General features: G+C 40.9%; 1 protein-coding gene and 1 long non-coding RNA gene across 3 annotated transcripts; one reads left to right on the top strand and one right to left on the bottom strand.

The window, feature by feature from the left end:
• Nucleotides 1–3901: 3901 nt before the first annotated feature.
• On the bottom strand, nt 3902–5808 carry egr2b (early growth response 2b). The gene is made up of 2 exons (XM_085283591.1): nt 5451–5808; nt 3902–5151 (listed from the first exon to the last, which is right to left on the bottom strand). Exons 1-2 carry the CDS (start codon nt 5614–5616, stop codon nt 3977–3979), a joined length of 1341 nt encoding a protein of 446 aa, XP_085139717.1. The 5' UTR covers nt 5617–5808; the 3' UTR covers nt 3902–3976.
• Nucleotides 5809–12549: 6741 nt separating this feature from the next.
• Nucleotides 12550–25859, top strand: LOC146567895 (uncharacterized). Of its 2 annotated transcripts, XR_014893543.1 has the most exons (5): nt 12550–15856; nt 21120–21162; nt 23098–23135; nt 23286–23360; nt 24835–25859. It is a non-coding gene; the product is annotated as an uncharacterized LOC146567895 (long non-coding RNA). The 2 variants fall into 2 exon arrangements; XR_014893544.1 differs by lacking the exons at nt 21120–21162; nt 23098–23135; nt 23286–23360; nt 24835–25859 and adding an exon at nt 16158–20484.
• Nucleotides 25860–26068: the final 209 nt, after the last annotated feature.

The following is a 26068-nucleotide window of genomic DNA, read 5'->3' as shown; positions in this document are numbered from 1 at the left end:
ACATGGATCGCCTCCCTTATTTACGGTGCAAAAGACCTAAACTGCTCCCATGATGCCCTGAGTGTTTCTTCTTCACTCAGTTTTTTCATTTAATATGCATTTATACACCACTCTGCATTTAATCATTTCTTCTGCAGTGCGTCTTTATCCCACCTTCCTACCCTCACCCCCAATCAGTCGTGAGAGATGGCCCCGCCTCCTCCCTCAACCTGGTTCTGCTGGAGGTTTTTTCCTGTTAAAAGCAAGTTTTTTCTTCCCACTCTCACCAAGTGCTTGTTCAGGCGGTTGTCTGTTTGTTGGGGTTTTCTTTGTATTATTAGGGTCTTTACCTTAAAATATAAAGGGCCTTGAGGCGACTGATGTTGTGATTTGGGACTATAAATAAAAGAATAATATAAATTTTTAAAAAATTGAACTGAACTGTTGTAATGAAGCTAGAGTGGGCGTGAACGTTCAAACATCTTTCACTTCAGTTTAGTTTTATTCATATAGTAACAGTTCAGATCAATGTTTTTTATACTGTAGAGTGAAGACAGGACAATATTATAGAGAGAGCCTGATCAGCTGATCACCTGTGAGCAAACACTTGGTGATTGCAGGAAGCAAGAACTCCCTTTTAACAGAAATAGGCCTTTGTCTGAACTAATATCAATTAGGCAACCATCACAAAGTCACTGGGAGCTAATGGTCACACTACTATACTGACCCATGTAGAAGCATATATGCATTTCATGTTGGCTAACATTATATCATAACACAGCAAACTGAATTTACTATAAATAAACCCATAATTATTCTTTTCCTTACATTTCCAAGTAGATGAAATCAAGACTTGAAATATTACTTTTGGCTCTCAGCTTTTGCAGACTTCGGTTTTTAGCTCAAGGTTTCTGGGTTTGTCCTCTAAGAGTGAATCTCAAAAATAATCACAGTACTGTTAGCTTTCATTCATGTACGTATTTGGCTACATACAGCAAAGGAATGTGGGTATGCAACCCATGCAGATGCGTTTGCATGCAGACATGCAACAGATAAATAGACAACAGTTAAATGTTGACGCTCACCACAAAAGAGAAAAGGATGAAAAACACCAACGATCAAAAACGCAGTAAGGGCCAAGAATAGCACAAACAGCAGCCCGAAAACCGGTTGTTCCACGTATTTTTGACGCTGCCCCCTACAGACAGACAGCTAAAGCATACTGTTTGCAAGGCTGTGCGTGTGTCTGTATGCCAGAAAGTGTTTGTCTCGCATACAACTTTACTGCCAAAGTAGAATCTGCAATCGGGTTTTAGTGAAGTCACTTTATATCCTTTATTTATCTGCGTAAAATGTGTCATTAAAACGAAGAGCGCAGCAGTAATGGCAACAAATTTAACATCACAGTTTTATCAGGATAAATGGCCAGAACGGACTCGGGTACAAGAGACACTTTCAAAAACAGGTCATTTCTTTATTTCGTCTCAATTCCTGTTGACTACGCTCGATTTATCAAAAAAGAGAAAAAGAAAATGTAAAACAAATATAGAACACTAAGAAATATCGAAATCACTTTTTGCCAGCCGATCGTCTCAGACTGAAAACAAAGAAAGAAAAACGTAGAAGACAAATTGGACAACCCAGTCTCAGGTTAACTTACGTTCAGCTTTACACAGAAACAGGTAGAAAGGACGGTGTGCGGCTGCGGTCTGCTTTTCTGCTTTTACTTCATATTTTTCTCATTTTTCTGGACTTTCAAGGCAGTCAGGCAGGGGTTGGACATAGTTGCATTTTTCTCATTAGTAAACAGTATTTTTATGGAGTGTGTACAAAATTATTTCGTGAATATAGTCTTAAAACTGTAGTTTTGAGAAAACAGTGCAAAATTTCAACCAATATCTGAACATGCGTAACATTAAAACGACTCTTTAGAAGAATTTCACGGTTTTCATGAAATCGTATATTTTCATTAATAGAAGATTCTTTATTGCCAAGGAAATCCCTTTACTTTGAGAGAAATCGAGTCTATATGCCATCTGAGGGGAACGAGAAACCCGAATAAAATTGTGTTTTCTCTCACTACTTCTCAAAGGCACAGCAAACAGCAGTTTTTCCTTAATACGACCAAAATTCTGAAGCATTTAGTACTCTACATCGCTACATACTGTTTATGATGTGTAATACACACTAAAAAGCCTCAAGTAAAACAGCCATAAATAATTCGGCTCCACCACAAGTGAAAAGAACCACATCCGGGTGTTTATTCATATACAGACATTTGGTAAATGGAAAGGAAACAGGTGACCGCCGTTTTCCCATTGCTGAGAGGCGTTTGCTTCTGATTCACAACAGATAATAATAATAAAAAACACGCACACACACGGAAAAATAAACATTTGAAGATAAATAGGAGACCCATTAAAAAATATTTATTAAAGTTTGTAAAAGTAACAGTTTGAAGGAGCAAATTAAACACAATTTACTTTATATACCAAAGCTTTTTATTATTATTATTATTATTATTATTATTATTATTATTATTATTAATACTATTTTTTCTAGAAATGCTGGTGAATAGGAATTCCACACTGATCAATAGACCTGAAGTCGATTAGTCTCCGTGATTCCAAAAATAGTTCTTTAACTATTCAACTAACAAATAACCCCAGAGAGTGAACTTTGGGATTAAATGTCTTTGTTGCAGCACTTGTAAAATGATTTCATTTCATGAATTGTGTGGAAGTATCGTTCGTCTTTGTTGTTGCCTCTCATAAACATATATTTCCTCTTAGATCTAGTTCATTTTTAAAGTAACGAACCGCATCAAAGTGGTGTGAGATGTAGATGTTGTGCGCTTCGCATGTTTTGTCTAAACTTCTAAAGTTTGCGCAAATGCTTTGTTTCACCTTCGCTGCGTCAAAGGACGGACTTGTTCTGCTGCTGTCGGCGAGCGTAAAACAAATCATTTGCATATGATAGCCTGTTTGTAACCTGATGTGACACCTAAATAAAAACTGAGTGGGCAAAAGTCTGAGTCAGAGATGCCATTGGTGACGCAACGTGGGATTTACCCGTTAAAATTTCCAGCGTCAACAGATCTTTTTAGAATGCAAATAAAAAGTATCGTTCACTACTTTCAGCGCAGTGACCCGGTAGGTCTCATAAAAGCAGCTTTCGCGTGCTGCAGATTAGAGCAATGAACCAATCGGACTCTACCGGCTGTGTTTATCATTCTGATCCATTTAATAAGTCTCAAAACACACATCACAACAACAACAGCGACAACAACAAAAAATCAAATCAAATCAAAATGGTCAAGTCGCTATGAGTCAAACATTTACACTCCAACATGGTTTAAACATTAACCACAACTGCTGAACAAATGGAGTTACACGAGACAAAATGCGTACAAAAATAGAATGTCTTCCAACTTTACATATGAAAGGACAAATATACATTGCGATAGAAGCGTCCTTGAATCAGTATGTGTACAAAAAGACACACAGCAAGGCACTAAAGGGAAAATTAAGAGTTCCACAAACATGTTAAGATGAATTCATTGTCAATTTAATAACTTAAAATTGTTTAATTTCTTGGAAACGTTATTGCAGTTATTTCACATTCGCGCACAAAAGCTGGGCTCTTAGTTAAGTGTTGGCTAGATTTTATTTCATAAAGTCCCTTTCACATTACAAATGATCTATTAATTTTGTATGAATTGTATTGGCTTTTTTATTTGTATTTTCAATAGACTGTGCAGTCAAAGTGCATTCGTGTCAGTCTTTCACTCAGTTCTGCGGCAGGAATGGGAGAATGTGCGTATCTGCGCACTACTGCACAAAAGTTCTTGTTTATTCCCATCCTGGTGATTGGACCGCGGTCTTCAGTTCACAATAGCTGAAGAACTGTTCTGATCGTACCCTTCTTTTTTAGGTTTTCTTCTTAGTTTAGTTTTAGTTCACACTGCCTCGGTGACAGCAAAGCTTTCCACGGAAACCTACGAACAGATCCCGTTGGCTGCGCTGATGCCGCCTGATAACCGGTCCAGTCCGGAGCTGCTGGATGAGGAAGAGGAGGAAGAGGAGACAGTGGAGGACTTCCTCTCTTTCTGTCTCAGGTGAATTTTTGTATGTCTCTTTCTCTCGTCGCTCCGAGCAAACTTGCGGCCGCAGAAGTCGCAGGCGAACGGCTTCTCTCCCGTGTGCGTACGGATGTGAGTGGTGAGGTGGTCGCTGCGGCTGAAGTTACGCATGCAGATCCGACACTGGAAGGGCTTGTGTCCAGTGTGGATGCGGATGTGTCTGGTCAGTTCATCCGATCGCGAGAAACGCCGGTCGCAGCCCTCCGCTGGACAGGGGTACGGCCGCTCATGGATTGGTGTCTTGCTGGGTCTGTTCGGGTACTTTCTGGGTCGCAGGATTGGCCGCAGGGGCAGATTCTGTGGGCTGTACGCAGAGGGGAGCCGCGGCGCCCCTCCCTCGGAGGCACCACTACCCGGAGCCCCCAGAGTAAAGTTCCTGATAGTGTTCAGGGGGGTCAGAGGTGGAGGGACACGGAAGGTATCAAGAGGACAAGAGCCAAACGGTTTCCGATCCTGGATGCCTGCCGTGTGCATGTCCCGCTGGCAAGTCGGCTGGAAGAAGCCCGAATAGTCGGGGATGATGGGGAAAAGCCCTGGTGCGTCTGAGCTTCCGGGCTGCTTGGGTGACGAGTAGGAGGGTGGAGGGTAAGAGGCGATGGGGCAGGTAGAGGTGGACAAAAATGCAGAGGGGTCCTGGTATACCTCCCCACAGCCGGAGGTGGAGTAAGGAGGCGGGGGTGAGTACAAGTGGTGGTGGTGCTCTAGCTCTGCCTGGCTCTGAGCCGCCATGGTGCAACTCAAATTACCACTGGAGAAGTGATTGGGAGATCCTGAAGAAGCCGGGGAGGAGGACGCTGAAGAGCAGGGAGGAGGAGGAGGAGGAGGTGGCTGGGCCACGTTGAAGATCCCCGAGACGATGTTGATCACTCCCTCGGGGTTCCAGTTACCTGGATATTGAGAGTCGATGGAGAACTTCCCCATGTAGGTGAAGGTCTGGTTGCGATGGGCTGCAGGCTGCGAGAAGCTGCTGGAATATGAAGAGAGGTCCAAGGAGCGTTTTTCTGCACTCATGTCTGCGCCCATCAAGCCATCTGCGGGGGGAAACAAATCAGAAAGCATGATTCATTAACCTCTTCACACTAGACCGGAAAGTGGGCTTTAAGTGACAGAGAGCAGGTGCATCTGTGTTCCGTTACGCACGGACTGCGCTCCTACCATCCCAAACTTCTTAAGTACAGCACTCCAAAATTTAACAGAAATGTGTCCGTGTTATTCTTTCTTGCAGTCATTTGCGAAATGTTGAAAAAAAAGCAGTTTTTTATTGTTTTGTTTTTGGATGTTGGATGTATAAAATGTTTCACACACACACACACACACACTGTTTTCTTACCTGCTGCCACATTAATCTGGTCGTAATGCGCGCCCAAGTCGTTGTTGGGGAAGATCGCCACAGAGGTCGGCAAACTGGTAGCAATGTCATCCATGGAGTAGACGCTCTCGGCATGCGCGAACCCTCCGAGATTCACCGGCACTTTCTCCAGAGTTTTAGCCGTCATTGTAGAAGGATCGAAGTTAGCGCGTCTCCTTGCCCTCTGTCCTGTTCTTTCTGTTCTTTACCTCAAAGCTTATCACAAATAGGGGATATGTAACCCAGCCACGCAGGGGGTCACCACTGCATGTCTCTGTCAGTCAGCGTGTGTTAAAGGATGAGCTCCGTGTTCTTCATATGCTCTGATGATCGAGTTAAAAGGGTGTAAAGTAACGGGAACGGGGGCCCTGACACTAGTATGTATATATGGGGAACCTTTTCAAAACGTCATTAACCAAATATGGAAGTGGGAGGGGTAGTCGAAGAAGAACGAAGAAGCTGATTGGCCGGAAGGCTCCATGACGCTTTCAAAGGGAATCTCTTGTCAATGGAGAGCCCGTTGCTCCAGGATAGATAAGAGCGACTTTTTCCACCTGCTGCAAAATTGCAACAACCTGCGCAGAACCTGACAGCAAGAGCACACAATAAAAAGCGCATGCAGCCCTCACTGATGCACCTGTCTTATCATCGTTTACACGTTTATTCTCGCGCATATGCTGTTTAATAGCGCTCTGCGATCAAAAGAGGAGGAATTCCGGTCTCAGGCGTAACCCATATAAGGTTGAATCCGGCACGAATGGGCCCACCCTCCATGTTCCATATTTGGGTTAGATTCCGGAAAACGATCATCGGAAAGTGACGAGTTTTACCGAGCTGAGCATTATGAGAGTGAAAGAGGGAGAAAGACACTGAGGCATAACCACAAACAAATGAGACGGACAGAGGGGTGGAATTTACTTCTTTGGTAGACGGGCTGCATGGGCACGGAAATTTCTGACGCTCTCATTTGACTATGCTCTAGGAAAGACTCGATTTAGTTCACCGAGGAGTTAACTATAGTAATTGAGAGATATTTATAGAAAAGGAAAAGGAAGCCAATATTTATAGAGGCAGCGGTTATAGGTTTTGTGAAATAACCACACACACGGACCACGAGTTTACAGTGGTACACATACATACTCTTGCATTTTTATCAGCATAGCGCCATTTTTCAATGAAAATAGCAATTGGGCCAAAATTTAGTTTAAACAACTGGGACGACACAGAGTGTGTTTATTAGTACTGGTGAAAACTGCATGCCCTCCTGTGGCCTCTTTAGGAAGTGTGCCTTCTCTGGCTCTTCCTCTCTCTCGCACACACGCGCACAGAATTCACAGACCTGTTCTGATCTTGTAAAGTCCCTTCGTGGGTGGAGAAAGTTGACAGACAGAACGCAGAAAATATCGGGCACCTTTAGTGGAATAAACTTTCCACTGTGTGTGTTGCATTGTACAGATACATTGCACAGTCACTACTGTCTTGCTGTGATCCAAATATAGGCCTGGCAGTGACCTCAGGCTGTGAGACGCTTGAAAATATTCTGTAATCATCTCAAAGAAACCTCGAACTGACCCTGCTGGAAACCAACAAAGAGGCTGATGATGAGCTTACCAGATCATTGATCCATATCTCACTGCTAATATTGGATAAAGAGTGATGTACACTCACAATAATAATGCTTAACACCACTATGAAATCATTCCAACAGGTAGTCAAAACAACAAATCTCATGTATGTTAGGAGAGGGAATTTAACCAGGGAGTTGGTACAGAGAAGCTAATGAGGGAGAAAATAAATAAATAAGAATAAAAGTGCCAGAGTTACAGGCCTCTGTGCTGTATTCACACACAAACACACACAGAATCAGGAGCTGGCCCACTGGTGCAGTAGGGCTATGTTTTAAAAGTATAAACTGATGGAGTCAGTGATAATTAATGATCTCACCCGACTTACTTGACCTACTAATGCTGTTTCACTCAGTGCCCCCGTCATCATCACTGTTGCTGCTACTACAGTTTTCATATTTTTCAACTGCTGCTGGCACCGCTTACACTGGGAGTTATAAATGAATGTACTGTCCAGCCTGCTGCTAGGCTTTGTCATACTGGCTTTTGCCTGTTGTCTAATATGACTTCAGATATAGGCCATTGAAAATCCTTAATAAGCGTTTCAGTTCTCCATATATGGTTATTCAAAGTCAGCACTGTATGTGTCCCAGCCACTGTCTCTGTCAGGTTTTCAATTCCAACCATATTATCGTTCTCACAGCTGCACACTCATCGTCTCTCTCCACCCCACTCACACACTTTAAACAGCCATATATTTGCATGCACACACCCAACTCCCACACAGAGAAAATATGTGGGCTACAAAAGCAAACTGTATCCAGTGTGGGCTTTGTATTGATGACTGTGACAGTTAAACAGACAAGGAAATTATTGTATATTCTTGCATATTAAACTTGTGACAGTGATATAACCTGAGTGGTAAAGTCTATAAGTTATCTAACAGGAAGATAATGACAGTATGATATAATCAGAAAGGTATACGGTCCACAAGCTCAAATCTCATAAATAAAAGCAGTTGTCAAAGTCACCGAGAGACCACATATGTTTTGTACAGTAGGCCACACAGGTCATAATGTCATGTTTTATCCAAATGAATATATCCTCCAGTCTAATCAAGCAGCAGACACTGACAACCACAGGCACATATTCATATACAGAGAGTATTCGAGGGACAGTACAGGGATTTTCCCTGCTGGGTAGGTGGTAGGTTACAATAACTGTTATATGGTGATGTCAAAAGTGAGCGGTGACATACTGTGCTAACTCGAGATGTTTACCATATCACACTCCCATGAGTTTTCAAGATGCTGTTAGAAGAAGATGGTTTTGGTATTTCCAACAGATCGTTAAAAGTGTTTTCCAAATCAGGAATTGATTTTTGGTTTTTCTCTGAACTACAATGTCAATCGATGTTAGCATTAAGCAGATTTGACTGAAATTTGTGGCAGTAGCAACCTTTCATGTATTTTAATGTAGTGACCAGATGAGACATTTTATGATGGACAGCACAGCATTTGATCTCTCGTCTCACATTTTGACTGGGCCAAGTATTGGAAAGTCAGCACTGCCAGACTGCCAGGGTTTTATTAACATTATTTCATTTATTTCTCTTTATTATTTCAGATGAGATTCACACACACACACACACACACACACACACACACACACACACACACACACACACACACACACACACAAGTATCACATCAACTTTGTGTTCAGATAAAATCACATAGAGCTGAAAAAGAAGACGTTGATCTGACACGAGCGTCTCATGTGAAAGCAAAGCCAACAGCTTCCTGAAGATTTAGCACATGTGCTCGGCCTGTCGGCACCTGTCAGCTGCCTCCAGAGTCCCACATGCTAACCAAGCCTGATAGGACTGCGTCTTCACCTCTGGTCTCCACCATTTGGTTCGGGGGTCACCACCACGGCAGGCACCACCTTGCGGTCGCAGCTCAGTACAGTGACTTCAGTAATGGAGATGCTGAACGTGGTCCAGTCAGACTCAATGTCCCCAGTCTCCCTCTGAATGCTGTTGAAGCTCTGCCCGAGGTGGGAGTTGAAGATCTCATGGACCGGGGCCTCTGCCAGGCGTTCCCAGCGCACTCTCACAACACGTTTAGGTGCGCCAGGTCTGTCCATCATCCTCCCCCGCTGCCTGATGGAAAGATTCCATTCTGATGCATTATTCTTTGTTTAACAACACTGCAAGAGTCTGGAAAGTTAGGAGACCAACTGTAGTTGGACTCTATATTGCTTTGTTTCCATTCTTTACTGAATAATAAAACAAGGGAGGCCTTCCTTTCTTCTTACTTAAAAAGACGGAGCTTTGGAAGCAGCAGATCTGAAACCTGTACAGATTACAACAGTATTATTGGAACCCACAGATTCCAGAAAGATTTGTTTTTAGATTTTAAATGGTCAGGCCAAAGGTTAGTTGCTTACCTCGCTTCAATTCCCCTTAAAGGAGCCCAGAGAAAGTGGAAGTGTTGCTTGATCCTTTTGTATAAAGGTTTTTTCTTTGTGTGTTGCAGTAAACTGTGTCCACTGACTGTGAGTGTTGCTGAGCCCATACAGTGATTTTAATTCCAGAATGATGTCTGTTTTCAGCGCAGTACTATCTGAAAGTCCGGTGATCACACTACCAGCCTCTGTTCAAGAAAATATTTATATCTTAAATATTGTTTAATTGATAAGCCCTTTGCTTATTGTAGGGTCATGAACTCCCCATCTTTACTTCAGCCTCTTGCTAAGAAATATAATTAGTAGTAAGATATCCTGTCTGTATTACACAAGGTTTCTTTTAGTCTTTTGTTGGTCCTGTTTTTAATGTTGAAACTTTAAATTAATACATTTTAAAAAATGTCTCATGTTCAATATGTCATCTTCCTATTTTAAATGTAATGTTCTTTTATTCATTTCTTATTTTATTAACTGTATAGTTTATAAAATAATCGCAACATTTTGATTGTGTTTGTGAGACTAAGTAGCACAGCACAGGAAACTGTACCATGATTGGAAGATTTATGCAATGTTTGCATCTTTAAAATGTTCTTTGTCTCTTTTCAGACTAGTCTGGGTAAACCAGCAACATAGCTCACACACTGAAGTCCAATCTTACAATGAGCAGCATGTTTTTACCTGTCCTGCCCAAAGTCACTTCTACAGCCTTTCTAACCATTACACCATTGCCCACCAGGACACACACTCATCCATTTTTTCTGAGGTGGAAGTTCATTGCCCTCCTTTTTTCCCTGAGAGTCACCACTCTTAAATCCATAATTCTTCTTGTAAAGCTTTTAAAACTCCATGACTGTTAGCCTTTTGCACTCTCGACTGACAGCTTTCATCGCCTGCAGTGTGAAACATGAAAGCAAGTGGAAATGCTCTGATATCAGTCCAAAGCAGAAAAGAAGGGAAGGAGAGAACCCATACCAGTGGATAAAAGAAGAAAGCTCCAGTCTGCTGTTACACAGAGACATGCCTTGTCTCAAACAGCCTAGAACAGGAGCTTGGCTGGGATGAATTTGTCTGGGCTGGAATCGTACTGTCCTGATACTTCCTAATATTATTCAACACACCTAGGCCCATGTTTACTGAATGCTGCCACAATAACAAAAACTGATGGAAGAGAAAAACTGCTCAGATAATAGTCACCAATAAACTAACATAGAAACAGCAGCCAGTTCATTTTCTCTGCTGACAACTCACATCATTGAGAAGCATCTGATATCCCAGGCACAGTAGCTCTGTGGCTACTGAAACTTTGTTAGTGGTGCTGTTGAACCACCACTCCTCTATGCAAAACCCAGATACCAATAACGTTTTTGTTGTGTCCCAATTTCCACTTTTTGAGCATCTTTAATAACAACAACATTTTATGGTGGGTTGCCCTGCTGCATCTTTTAACCCAATGTTCACACAAAAACATTATCATGGTCTGAACGTCCTATTGATTACAGTTGAGGTGTCAGTGAGTGGAAAACTTCTTGTTGTAACCAAGCCGTCACAGTGTGTATGTTTCTTTTACATATATACAAAGTCTCAAAGAATCAGGTCCCATCTTATCGGACCTCATAGTGCCATATCACCCCAACACTTCGCTCTCACACTTGTGTCACCCTCAGTGCCAGAGCCGACCTGTTCAGTATGCCTGCAGTAAACATAAGAGCAGACTGTAAGTAAATGTGGCCTTGATATTACATTGATATTCAATTCTGGATAGAAATATTTATTTATTTATGACTTTTATATAAATCTAACTTGAGTGACTAATTCAACTTTTGGAAACGTTGAAATCCTGGGTGTTTTCAGATTTTCTTAAAAATAACAGGTGAACTGTTGTTTCTTCTTAACACTGGATTAACATGGCATGCTACTGGCTTTCTAACAGTGCACGTTAGAAAGTAAAAGAAGCGAACAAAGCAGAGATCACAAGTTTGTTGTATTTCGGTTTGTGCATGTATAGTCTGAGCAAAAATGATTAAATTAGTGTCATTGATCACAACAGGAGTTACATTGATGTTGGCCTGTTCATGCACTGTTCTTGACCAGAAGAATGTTGGAAACCACTTAGCAAATCCACACAGATCAAAGTCTAAACACAAAACCTATTGATTCTCTTATCAGTTCTCATTGGCTCCAATTTAGGAGCCACCACAACATAGTAAAGACATTACAGCCAAATTAACTGCACGTTGTGTGGTCAAATGTTTGTACATGTTGGAGCTACAACAAAACAGCAGGTAGAAACGGGGACTCCAGCCTGGCTGCTCATCAGTTACCTGCTGAAGTCCTGGGTCTGGCTGCTGGACTGGGGTCACTCATCCCAGCAGAACATCATCACTCTGGGTTCTTGGCTAGCTTGACGTTAGCATGTTGTCTGTGCAGCTGCTTGCAAAGAGCCAAAGTTGTGTTAGCAACATAATGCAGTTGTTACCATGGCGCTCTCGTCTTTTTGTGCAATAGAAATAGTCATGTCCATATCAATAATTTGAAATGAAACATTAACAGTCCCATGAGTCTTTGAACAAAGCTGTTCCATCCTCAAGTACGCACAGTTACACTCAATACGCAGCTGAAATTTACACATCACTCAATATAAGAGTCATGACAAAATTCCTAGTAAGTAACTAGAATCCATAACAGCCACAATTATTTAATTATTTCATCTCATAAGAGTTCAGTCAGTAAATTAACTTAAATGTTTCATATTTGCGTACCCCTGGTTCAGACAATAGCTGTAATATTTTGTGAATGCAGGTTGGATGGTTGCTGCAGGGTTGACAAAACAGAAAGACTAGCAAAGCACAATCTCACGTGTGCTGTTTAGGAAACACGTAATTACAGACTCCATGGATGTAAACCCAAACACGAGGGTTGCCTTCAAAGTTGCATTTTATAAGCCAGCATGTATGAGAAATAAACCATAAATCAAATCTGTTCGATGTGAGATTCGTCCTCTTGCATGCTGCCTTCCTCTTGGGCACTTTCTGTTTAAACACTGTCGAGGAGGGAAATTATTTTACTGCTATTGGTAAATAATTGTCGTTGCATTAATAATATAATTTGCAGCATGGATATTGCATTCAGGGGTTGAACAGTGTGTCTTTCAGAAAGGCTAAAAGTCACAGGCTGACAGGAAACAGGCTTGCAGAGAGTTTGCACAAGCAGGAAGTTATTTTAAGCAACAGTATGATCATTGCTTTAACAATGTAACAGATAGCTTTAAGAAGGCCTTAAGATGCTTATGCACACAGTTATTATGTTTAGTAGAGGTTCTTGATTAAAACATTTATTTAGTAAAAGTCATATCCATAGTTTCAGTTCGATTATTACATATACGAGAGTGGTTTCTGTCTCTCTGTCTGGTGAGGGGTCAGGAGCTAGTCGCGAGGTGAAACAGGGTGCAATTGTGGTTAGCACACAGACGCGCACACACACACACACTCAGTTAGAGAATCATTTATAGGTGAAAGTTTAATCATGTTTTGCTGATGTTGCAAAGAGCAGTTTGTCGCAGAACTGCTGCGAGCATCCGGCAGTGACAGGAAGCACCTGTTGTGAAGATAGGAGACAATTGTTCTTTTAAACTGTGTCAAAAGTCGTTGTGGTTTTGATTTGATCTATGTATAAAATGTGTCTGTGACGTATGAAGGGGCGTCAGTAAACAAACCCTGATGCTATAAAATATCTGTTCATGCTTTGATTAAGTCGAGGACTACTGGCTGTCTGCGTACAGAGTGTCTTCCCACGCGTGTATTCATTAAAATCATCGTTTGACTTCACCCGGCCGGACCAGTGTGGTTATTCTTCGATCACCTCTTGTACCCTTCCTCAATACTGAATCTTAACATTTGGGGGCTTCGTCCGGTTATTGAGGAGGGAGGATTGGAGGTTTAGATGGAGAAATTTGGTGGTCTTTGAGGTGGTCTGACGGGCAGACATGAATTCCAGTGGTCGAAGTGAGTGGGCATAAGCCGGCTTATCCAAAAGGTAAGGCACTACCTGTTGAATTATTTCCAAAGTGTGCCAAATTGGATATGATAAAATTTAAGTCTACTCACTGAAGTTACTGGTGGATGTCTGTTTTGATTTTGATGAAATCAAAATGAAAAATGCTGAAAAATCTCATGAGTTGAAGCAGTTAGAGTTCTGCTAAGAAGAATGAAGAAATGAAAGCAGTAAAGTCTGCTAAAGTAGTAAAGTCTACTAAAGCAGTTAGAGTCTGCCAGGAAAAGTTTAAATACTGGGTTGAAGTCCCAAAGAAATTGAGTTAGAGTCTCAAGTAGTTGGTAGGGAATTGGTTATTGTGTTGGTTAGAGTCCAAATTTGGTCATAAGAGTGGACCTGAGCGGTCATTTTGTGAGTTGGAGTCTCCATTTGACCACTAGGTTGCACCTGCCTCAGTTATACACTTGTTTTGGGTGTTGATTGTTGTTTCAAAGTATTATAAATTATTCTAGAACGGCAGTTAGAGTCTGCTAGGAAGCGCAGTTCTCGGAGGTAATGCTCCCTCCCGGCCAAGGACGCTTGGCCCTGACCTATCGGCGAATAGGGTTAGTACGGTTGGCAACCGGGGAGAACTTGGGAACCTCCAAAATAGCTAGGAGTTAGAGTCTCCTTGCCGTTTGCAACGGTATCTGCGCTTTTTTGGACAGGAGAAGTTGGTCTTCGGGTGTGTAACTTTAACCTAAAACTTGAAAAAGTTTGGGTTGGTTGACGCTTTTAAATTGAGTTAGGGATTTTAGAAATGAGGCCAGAAACAGTTAAAGTCTTGATACTGGTTAATTGGTGAGCGGTTATTTTAAATTTGTCTAAATTGGTTAGGCGCTAAAGCTGACAGATCTGACAGTAGTTGTAAATATAAGACGTCTTTGTAATAAGAGATCTCTGTGTGAAAGGAGTCTGAGGCAATGCTGCTGCTATTTTTAGACGGTGTGTGCGGTGAGAATTAATGGAGGTTTCAATTTTTTGTTTGTTTGTTTTTTACTTGCTCTTTTTGATTATGACAAGCATGTCTAAAATACTCTTAGGAAAGTGTGTTGAGTTATATTCCTTAACTCTAGTCACAGGTTAAGTGTGAATGCGGTGACTAGAAGGTTTTGAATGATGAATAAAGGTGTGAGAGGTATTTCTTTGGTGATGTAAAGTAGGATGTTTTAAAGTTTGAAAGTGTTTTTAATTTAAGAGATGCATGAGTGATGTTATAAGAGTTTAGTTTATTTAAAAGGTGTGTGTGAGAGGATTATGAAATCATTGTGTGAATGATGCTACATTTTAGGTCAAAAGTTAGTAGAATTACAGAGGGTTTGTAGATTGTAAATACAAAATAAGTTTGATTAGCCTGGAGAAACAGCAAAGCAGCTTGAGCTGCTCTGAGCAGCTGCGTGCTGTGTGTGTGTAACAGGAAATGGTGTGGGTGACAGGAAGTTTGCATGCCCATATAAGGTGACGAGTGAGCACCCAGAGAGAGAAACAGATGAGTTAAACTCTAGGCAGATAAAGCGAATGGAGGTTTTGAGAAAAGAAATGAAAAGGATATTAATTGTATGTTTTAGTGTGTCAACACAGATTACAGATAAATAAAGGTGGACTTCTCTCAACCTGGAATTTTGAGTACGGCGCCAAAACTACTAGAGTAGCATAATTGGGAGAAAACAGGCCAGATTTTGGCTTAAAATTTTACAGCTTGACCTCGCACTTGTCCCCATCCTGAGAAGAAGCTCAAAGGACAGTTAATCTCCTGATGAAGACCGACAGAACATCGTGGACTTCAAGAATTGACAGCAGCCAAAAGACAGTGCAACTGAAACCACACTGACGACACCAGCAGCAGCATGACAGGAACCACGAGGTGGAAACATGTACTGTAAATTACAGGCTGGGCAGTTGAACAGTGGGATAATGAACGGTGGTAAAGCACTGGACACTGATTGTCAGATTTGCCATGCTTGGAGTAATCTTGAAAGGGACGAGTGAAAGGATCATCAGACAAGAAGAAACCACGTGATGAAACATGCACGGTGGACAGCAGGCTGGTAAGAACAGTGTGACATGACTGTTTAAAGGCACTGAATGTGGTATTTTGCCAGGCTGGGACTTGATCCAAAAGGAAAATACGGAAGAGAAACAGAGAAGAAACAGACTGTGTTTGCTGGAATTCAAGACAACAAAAGGACACTGAGAGAAGAGGACAGTGACCAGTGAGAGGTGAAGCAGGACGAGTTCGACTGTGAGAATACAGGGTGTAATTGGACTGAAAGTGAAGCTTGAACTCATGATGGTTTAGAGATGTCCACCGTCACAAACAAAGAGGTAAACAAGAATGGAAAACACACATAGACAAAGTGTTACATGTGAAATTATTTCTGGAAAGGATCAGAAGTGAGATAGTTTTGAATTAAGAAATCAGAGAAAAGATGCATGAATTAAACTTGACTATAACATATAGAGGCAATGAAGAAAGCAGCTTACACTTACTGAACATTAACAAAATACATAGGAAAAGCAATGAAGACCTGCTTACACGTATATACATAACATAAGTTGGGACCTCTGACCAGAGAGAGGGAAAAGGGTAGTTTAAGTACATATGATAATAATGAAAATGTCTCAGTTGTGTTTCTATAGGGGCGAAACAGATCTGGATCAATTTTCCACGTGCAGCGGTCGGAAGAGACCTGTAGGTTAACTTGACTGGACATGCCAAGGCAAGTTTCTGGTTGAATTGTTTACAGCGCCATGTCTCCATAAACCTGACAAGTGGGCCCTAGCTTCTGGCTGAGGAGCAGGAATAAGGTGGGAACTTAAAATTTGGGTTAGCAAATTTGGGAAAGAAACTGACGGCTTAAGTGGAGAATTGTGCAGGAGTCTGACACACTGCAAAAGCACCATATGCAAATTCACATACACAAACAGAAAATGCATTAACCTTATAAAGACAAGACAAGCTCATGGAGTTTAATGCAGAGATAGAGATTAAACCTGGCTAAGAACACAAACATATGCAATGAAGAACAGCTTGCTATTTTGTATGAATGATACAATGGTGTGAATGTTTAATAAAATACATTTGAGTTTGTAATTGAGGAATAGAAGAAGCCATATGACAAAGGGAGTTATGAAAACGAAAAAGGGATTAAAGTAGTTTTAAAAAAAAAAGAGTGACTTAGGAGTGCTCTCGTACTGAGTGATCAACACTAGTGATCACTGTTGGAAGAAATAAAATGATTTAATGAGTTGGGAATGTTTAAACATATGTTTCTGTTGTTACAGCTTCTTGAGAGATGATTCAGTATGCAAATTAGTTGGAGTGTGTGGTGACGAAAGAACTTCCTGAGTGTGTGTGTGACTGTGACTTTCAGGAAGAGGAAGCATAGCAGAGACGAGAAGTGCAGATTGGGGTAGGAAATTTATAGTTTAGTGATATGTTGTTGTAAGGGGGTTTTATGCTGAATTGAAGTATGTTATAGAGCATAAGGGGGTGATTTTTGTTTGCAAATTGTGTGGTTTTAATGAGACTTTTGGTGTATTGAGGAGGTGAAATTATGTGGTGGCAAGATTTGTGTGTTTAAGGTTGTTGTGGTGATGGGTTGATTCTGTCAGGTAGGTTGTTGTTGGTGTTTTTGTTTTAAATAGAGGGAGTTTTAGGAAACATGGACATGTCTAAAATTGGGCCCATTATTTTGTAACAGTGCACTTAAAGACAACCTGTCAGGTGATTTTGTTTTGTTCTTATGAGCTAACAATGAGCTCTATTTTTAATTTCTGTTTTAAGCAGGCCTGCAACAGTGAATAACGGCGCTGAAAATTCTCGGGAGGAGCAAATATAAGGGGGCTTCCCAGATTACAATTGGCTGAGGAGAAAGCTACCTGGGGACTGATCAAGGTCGTAAGTCCCTGTAAAAAGGATTTTATGCGAGTCAATCCAGTCCAACAGCATAAAGAAATATTTTCCTATGGAAAATAAAAAATGACTGAGCTCATTTTGCTGAGGGTGGAGTATCTGATCGTGCGGGAAGCTCCACTATCAGCAAATATATGGTGTGACTGTATGTGAGTAAGGATGAATTAATGTGGATAAACAATTTGCTTTTACCAGAAAAATTTTTGTTTTGTTGACTGGGGTTAGATTATGGGATTATAGTATATTGTTGGGAGAAGGCCAAATGCTAAAGGGGAAATATTTTTGATGTAACTCAGTCACCATTAATTGTAGAAACACATGACTGATAACTGTTCTGTTTTAAGTTTATTTTTATGACATAGATTGGATCATGAGTGGGGAAAACTGAGCGTTTTAAGTTTTGTATAGTATCTTGACACATGAAATGTGTCAAGATAAAGGGGGGTGTAGGGTTTAATAATTTAATTGTTTAATAATTTAGGATCATTTTAGGACCTTTTGGGTTTTTGATCATTTGGATATGGTAAAACTGAAACTGTTATTTTAAGTTAAGGTTAAAGGATTAAAAGTGAACTTGTCACGGTTTGCGAGGCAAGCCGTGTGGAGTTGTAGAAAAGGACCCAAAAGGCGGCAGCTCTGGTGCAGGTGAATATTTATTTACAACGGTGGGCACAAAACAGCACTGGTGGAAAAACAAGAAACCGGAAACCTAAACTGGGTAAGCTAATAACACAAACCAGAAACGAGACGCAGGGAGACCGAGGGGAAACAACACAGACGAACCAGCAATTACCATAACAGAAGACACAACTTAAATACACCCAGAGAACACAGGGGATACTGATAAACATAACGAGATAGGGCAGGAGTGAACACAACATTACGCATACTGACGAGAGACTGTCAAAGTAAAACAGGAAGTACACAGAGGTTCAGACAGGAGGAGAGAAAGTACGGGGAGAACACAGACATAACAGGCTGGGGGAAACATGGAATAAACACAAAGAGAGACGAGAGCTCATAAATAGACAGAGGGGCACAAGGGGCTAAGAGTCACAAAGGGAAAAAACACTTAGGGAACACCACAATAGGACACCTGAGAAAACCTGGCCTAAATAAGGAACGAAAATACAAGGAACCAAGAATACTGGGCCAACATGGCCCAGGACTATGACAGAACTGAATCCTGTTTAGAAGATACAATGCCGGTTTTTCAAAGCTGTGAATAATTCTTAAAGGGAAAACTAGTGAGGGTTGAAGGAGTAGAACAGCTTTGATTTCTTTTTGATTTCTAGAAGTAGTGGTTATAATGTAGGCTTACACATACAGATATTATATAGGAGGTATTTTTAGGATAAAAGGGGGAGCTTATAAATAGAAATGATTTTTATACATATTGCATTTTGTGCTTTTAAAGGAGTTGTGGCTCAAATTTGTCTCTGGAGGGTCACGAGCCTTTGGCTAGCGCTATGATTAGCCAATCTACTGTGAGGATAATATGAGTTCATGAAGGATTGCACACGCTTACAGACACAGAGTTAAGAAACACACATGACAGTATTGATTCCAGGCAAAAGGCCTTAAATTCATTTAGCTTTTAACTGAACTTAAAGAAGGACCAAAGAGGAAGGAAAGCATATATTTTGGTTAAGTCTGATAAATTAGAATTAGAAGGTATTGTTACATTAAAGGAGCAAAATGAAATAAAAAGGCTATACCAAAAACAGGTGATAACATAGGAAATGTGAGGTTTTAAAATGAAGTTAGTGTTAACACATAGGAGTTGTTTCAAGGCAGCATTTAGCTATGACGAAATGTATACAGGAGTAATTGCTCATATGCTTAAACTTAATTGATTAAAGTGGTTGTTTTCTTTTGGAGTAGAGGAACTTGCAGCAGCGACAATTTGTGCACAGGATGTTGATGATCAGATAAGGGAAAATAGAGCGAGCAACCGGACGTGAAAGCAGGGCTTAAAGAGTTTTAAAGGGATGAGTAACGTTGAAGAGTATACATAAATACAAGTCAATAAGTTAAGAAGATAATTAGGATCAGGCTTTTGATTAAAGAGTCCCAAATAGGATAAGTTAGGGAGATGCAGGAAAAGGTGTTTTGTTTCCTTTGCAGAAGATCTCGGCGACCACAGGAGGGGCGAGGATCCTGGAGATCTCGAGGTTCGAGACCACCAGAGAAGGGTCTGCGTGAGGACACAATGTATTGTGACCTCTGGTTTTCCAGAGGTCAAAAGGGGGAGTGTCGAGGAGGGAAATTATTTTACTGCTATTGGTAAATAATTGTCGTTGCATTAATAATATAATTTGCAGCATGGATATTGCATTCAGGGGTTGAACAGTGTGTCTTTCAGAAAGGCTAAAAGTCACAGGCTGACAGGAAACAGGCTTGCAGAGAGTTTGCACAAGCAGGAAGTTATTTTAAGCAACAGTATGATCATTGCTTTAACAATGTAACAGATAGCTTTAAGAAGGCCTTAAGATGCTTATGCACACAGTTATTATGTTTAGTAGAGGTTCTTGATTAAAACATTTATTTAGTAAAAGTCATATCCATAGTTTCAGTTCGATTATTACATATACGAGAGTGGTTTCTGTCTCTCTGTCTGGTGAGGGGTCAGGAGCTAGTCGCGAGGTGAAACAGGGTGCAATTGTGGTTAGCACACAGACGCGCACACACACACACACTCAGTTAGAGAATCATTTATAGGTGAAAGTTTAATCATGTTTTGCTGATGTTGCAAAGAGCAGTTTGTCGCAGAACTGCTGCGAGCATCCGGCAGTGACAGGAAGCACCTGTTGTGAAGATAGGAGACAATTGTTCTTTTAAACTGTGTCAAAAGTCGTTGTGGTTTTGATTTGATCTATGTATAAAATGTGTCTGTGACGTATGAAGGGGCGTCAGTAAACAAACCCTGATGCTATAAAATATCTGTTCATGCTTTGATTAAGTCGAGGACTACTGGCTGTCTGCGTACAGAGTGTCTTCCCACGCGTGTATTCATTAAAATCATCGTTTGACTTCACCCGGCCGGACCAGTGTGGTTATTCTTCGATCACCTCTTGTACCCTTCCTCAATACTGAATCTTAACAACACCCATGTGGCAAAGGTTCAACATGATGCATACACATAACCCACAAGTTCACCACAAGAACACACAAAGGCATAACCAGACACACAGTGCACGGCTCCGCTTTATGTTTCTTTTACTTTCATGTTTCAGTTCATTGAAAAACTGCTAATAAAACTCTACCATTCACAATTTAAAACACTAATTATACCATGAACATAATCCGCTCAGCACAACAGCTGTTCATAGTCGACTGTAAGCTCTGTGTCAGTGATGACAGTATATGTGCTGGATTTAAGCATAGCTACAAGCCTCCCACCTTACTAATACAAACATGATGCCGCCCCTGTAAAGTTCCAGAAAGCGTACAGTCATTGTCCCCATCACCATCCACCTCTGCTGCACACTACACTGCAGTGCTGCTGTGGTCTGGCTCACTGTTCCACTGTGGAAACACTGCAGTCTGCCTTCTGTCCAGTCCTGTTTGGTAATGAATGTGTGCTTCGCACTCTGATAAGAAAATATATCGCTGAATAGATGGTGACACTTTGTCATTACTTTGTCTCAGTATCACTTTCTTGTCTCTTAGGAAATCAACCCTGAAATGAAGATGGCCAAACCTCAACCAGTGTGTAAGTGTGTCAGTGGCAAAAGCGATTCCTCAGGGCCTGAACAGATATTAATGAGACACACATGCTTTAAACATATACACATACATATATAGTTCCAGTGAAACGGTGGAAGGATGGCACATTAGCACACTGACACATACTGCCGTGCCATAATGAAAGCTGTGACTAATGAGGCTGGTCCACATTTTATAGGTTGGATTTATTGTGTCCCTCGTCACTAGCCATAGATCTCTGGCTGCCTGTGCTTGACCCTGGAGATGATCACCGCGGGGAAATTAACTGCCTGTTAACGTGTTCATTCGTAAACCCATGCACTGAGTGTATGCATGTGTCTCCGTACCACGGCCCAGGCAGCCTAATGTGGAGATGATCACTGGACAATTAGGTCGTTCAGTTCTATAAAGTTGGAAAACTTGGAATATAATTGGAATACTTGCCTGTGTCATATCCAGGCAACATTCAGTTAGTTTTGCTGCTAGTTTTCACAGTACTGATCCATCCAAGAAGCTCAGATTATGAGCAGAAGAGCTCCTACAGTTTATTAAAAGTGATCTTTCAGTGCTCAATTTAGGGAAGTGAAAAAAGTTGATGGGAAGCAAATCTGGTGAGTAACTGACAAGTTTATTAGTGCACTTTGTGGGAATATGCTGACATGCATGACAATTCAGTTTGTGATTGTTTTCTCTCAGATGACTCATCTGTCAAACTGCCTTAAAATTGCTTAAACCTTAATCATCACAGATGATGGCACAAACTCGTTTGAAACAGAACTTGATGTTTGGTGTCTGCAGAACCTTTCCTTTCTGGTGGGGGTGTTCTTGCCCTTTTTATTGGGTAGTGGTACAGTGGACAGCGAGGACATGCAGCAAAGGGCCCTGGATGGGACTCAAACCCCGGTCGCTGCATCTCAGCCATGCGGCCGAGTGTTTGCCTGCTAACAGACTGATGCTCAGGACCTTTCATTGCACAGTGGAATTACGTAGTGCATAGTTAGAACAGGACCTCCAGAAACTGTAATAACCGAATGCTGAGGTCAGTTTTTGTGTTTTTGCCCATGAAAATGTAATCGGGCTGTTCTGTAATTTAATCATTTTTGGTTATAATGTGCTTTATCAGCCTGGACAGACCTGGGCAGTACTCATCATTATACATGTACATTCCCTTCACAGGTACATAATAAATGAACAGACCAACAGGCCGTCATGTTTATGTAACTTTGGTTTTTGTATTTTTTCATCCTTTACTACTTTTCTCCTCTGTCCTGGCTCTTGATCACAGTTACAGATGTCCACACGATGCATTTAAAATGCAGCTTTTTTTGTTGCTCTGTAATATGTACGGGGACAAAGTAGTCACCAAACAATATATTAGTATACACATTATGATGACAGTTGTACGTGTAAGGCAGTATTGTTCGCCGTTCTGTTTGGCCCGAAAGCTGATGTAACTGTCATGAATGACTGAGGAAGAAGAATTCCTCATCCTCATCCGGGTCCTTCGTGGCAGTGTGGAGCTCATTTTCAGACAGCTGGGCAGTATTATTAGTTTGTATTCAAAAGATTGAATTTTTACCAGTTATTACATGATGCACTGATTTCTTAGACATATTTACACCAGTTTACACAATTTTGAATCTCCTGTGGACCATAAGGCTGGAGTCTGGTCATTAGGGAAATCAAGGGTCTAATATAACATTGTAAAAATCATTTTCAAAGAGATCCTGTTGAATATTGGACAAATCACCTTGCAAGCACTGCACACATCTCAATAAATGATCAATACCAGCCCAGATCATTCTGCCAGCACACAGTAAAGCCCTGGGAGTTCTGCTTACATGATAATATTTGACAAGCTCTAATTCACCAGAGGTACCCAGCCAATGCTGGGCTTCCTTTAACACATTTTCAAACATCTTTACTTTTTTCTCTGTTTTAGGGGGTGTTCAGGAAATTATCGACAGCTGTCTTAATCCGGTAGGTGAGAGAGGCAGAAACTGAAAATATCACATGTTCCACCAGCTCCAGTCACTTTATATTCTTCTGATACATCAATAGCTCTCTTTTTATTTTCTTTTTTTCTCCTTGTGAACATGTGTCCAACATCCCAATCCCAACACCCCACAGGAGTGGACCACAATAAGATCCAGAAACCAAACACTCAAGCAAGGACAGAGAACAGGCAGTATGCTGGTTCATCTGGTGAGGATAATACCTTCTATACGTATCTATACACTATTATTAGTTTTACCTCTTGTATTTCTTTGTTCTCCCTCCTCGGTGATTGTCTGCCTCACACTAATTATGTGTATGTTTGTGAATAACATATTTGTTTAATATGTGCAATGAAGGACACATCCTGGTCAAACATGACTCCAAACTTCCAGGTTTCCACTTTGGAAACTTCTAAACACAAACTGCATCATTTAGCACTCTTTTGTCAGCGAGGAACTCTGGCCTTTAAAGTGCAACACATTTCTGCCCTCATCCCCAACTGTTCACGGGAGATGGCTCTTTGTGCCTCAGAGTTCTTCCTTATAAAAGGAGTTTTTCCTTCTCACAGTTAATGCATAAGTAAAAGAAATTCCTGTACATGCCCCTTCCTGATTTCTTATGTTTTAACATGTTTGTTACACTTACATGTTTCCAAATGTTAACACAGATGTTCAGAGTAAATACAGATTGTAGTTTTTTAAATGATGGTTTCATTTAGTTTGGGGAAACAGCTCCAACTTTACCTCATGTAGAAAAAGTCATTTCCTTCTAAACCTAATAAGTGGTTTTGTCATCTAGCAAGAACTGCAATCGAGCATTTGCAATAACTAATAAAAAAGCACTTGGGACAATTGTGTTGGTGACAGCTTTTGTTATAATATCAATAATATTTCTATGAATATGGGATACTGTTACATGTTTGCACAGACTTTTGTGGAATATGGAGACACTCCTGGCATTATATGAGCAAAGTGAGACTCATTTTTTAGGGTTGGTGGAGATGAGTGTGAAGATCCAAACAATCCCTGTCAGTGATGGAGAAGCTTTGATGGAAATATTTGGTAAAAAGTTCACCAGCATGAAGGAAATGAAGTTTCAAACTTTCCTTAGGAGGAGCCCAGCACGCCTGCTTAAAGAAAAGTGAGTGTGGCGATGTGGATGCTTGCAGCGACTGCTGTATAGAGGCCATCCTGCTACACATGAAACACATCAGAGTCATAATTGTTATTTTAGCTTCTTCATCCCCACATACCCTGTCGGTCTCTCAGGTCAGCTGACCAGCTGCTCCTGGAGGTACCGAGATCCAGGAGGAAGCTCAGAGGGGCAGGGCCTTCTCTATTGTGGCTCCAAAATTATGGAATAATTTGCCCTTGCACGTTAGAGAGGCCCCTTCACTGTCCACTTTTAAATCACGTCTTAAAACCTACTTTTATTCCTTGGCTTTTAACCTCAGTGAGACTTAGTTTCTTTTTTAATGCAGTAGTTATTTAATTAATGATTTCACTCTTCTTTTATTTGTTTTTTATTTATATCTCATGTAATTTTATTTTACAGTTCCAATGTACAGCACTTTGTGTCAGCTGTGGTTGTTTTAAAGTGCTTTATAAATAAAGTTGATGATGATGATGATGATGACGTGTTTGTTTATTATCCTTATTGTTTTATCTGGGACTGTTTGCAGACATCTCAGAGAGAGGAGACACCAGCATCTGAACAGAGACTCAAACCAGCAACCTGCAGCTCCCTGCTTGGCTGCTCCAGTTTTCTCCTCACTCATGTTGCCCACCAGTGATTTCTAGCTGCCCACCCACACAGCAGGCTAGAATATGCGCTGAGCCTCAGCACCCAATACTTGGACATGTTTTCTTTATTAAATAATGAACCAGACCCCAAAAGTAAACAGCTGTTATTGCTAGGCAACGGGAGCAACATTTGGTGATGCAGCACCTGACATTCCTGACCATGTGGGCGGAGCATGCATGAAATGGAATGTTCAGTAGAACTGTGCAACACAAGCACTTAGTTCCAGCATGTTTCATTGTATCCAGACACAGCTAGAGACACATCTACAGCAGCATCTCTGTGCAGGACAAACGACAGTTGACGAAGAAAACAACAAAAACTTCACTTCACTCCTCTACAAAACGTTGGCTCCTTTGTTTAAAAGGCCAAAATGAATCGAGGGAGAACGAGAAGAGGATCGGTGAGTGCTTCACCATGCATTACAGTACGGCTGATTCATTTTAAATTTCAAATGATACAGGCTGAAAATGTCAAATTAAAAGAAGAGGCAGAAAAATCAAGAGGAGAAGCTAAAAATTCACAGTTTGAAACTCATGTAGTATTGCAGGAATTACTGCATGTGGGCCTCAAACTTAAAGGAGAGAAAATGGGAAAACAACAGGCAGAAAAGGAGAATGAAAAGATGAAGAAAGAACTGTTGGAAGCTCAAAAAGCATTGGAGGAAGAGAAAAGCACAGCACAAGAAGCCAACAATAAATATCAAACTGCAAAGAAGGAGGCAGGAAATGTGATGCAGGAATTACAGGAGGTGCAGGAAGCTTTTGGAGAGGGAAAAAAGAAAATGCAGTTGGCAACACAAGAAGCTGCAAATGTAACGGCTGAAGCTGAAACACTAAGAAAGGAATTACTGCATGTGAAGCAACAACTTGAAGAGGAGAAAAAACGTAAACACGAGGCAGAAAATGAGATTGAAAATATGAAGAAAGAATTGTTGGAAGCGCAAAAAGTGTTGGAGGAAGAGAAAATTAAAACACAGGAAGCAAAGAAAGAAATGGAAGATACAAAGAGTCACACTGAAAACATGAAGAAGGAACTGATGAAAGTGCAAGAAGAACTCGCAGAAGAGAAAATTGAGGTGAAGGCATTCAAGAAAGAAATGACGGTGACCAAGA

The sequence above is a fragment of the Mchenga conophoros genome, linkage group LG8 (genome assembly GCF_057382185.1).
Source record: "Mchenga conophoros isolate Kocher_MC1m ecotype Shallow Benthic linkage group LG8, M_conophoros_male_GT1.1, whole genome shotgun sequence".
Taxonomy (NCBI): domain Eukaryota; kingdom Metazoa; phylum Chordata; class Actinopteri; order Cichliformes; family Cichlidae; genus Mchenga; species Mchenga conophoros.
The sequence above is the reverse complement of the archived record's forward strand: the minus strand, read 5'-3'. Positions and strand labels throughout refer to the sequence as shown.

Coding starts and splice junctions, on each gene's coding strand:
- egr2b (XM_085283591.1), bottom strand. CDS start 5,616: ATGACGGCTAAAACTCTGGAGAAAGTGCCGGTGAATCTCGGAGGGTTC. Junction 5,152..5,450: donor CCAGATTAATGTGGCAGCAG/GTAAGAAAACAG, acceptor TTCCCCCCGCAG/ATGGCTTGATGGGCGCAGAC.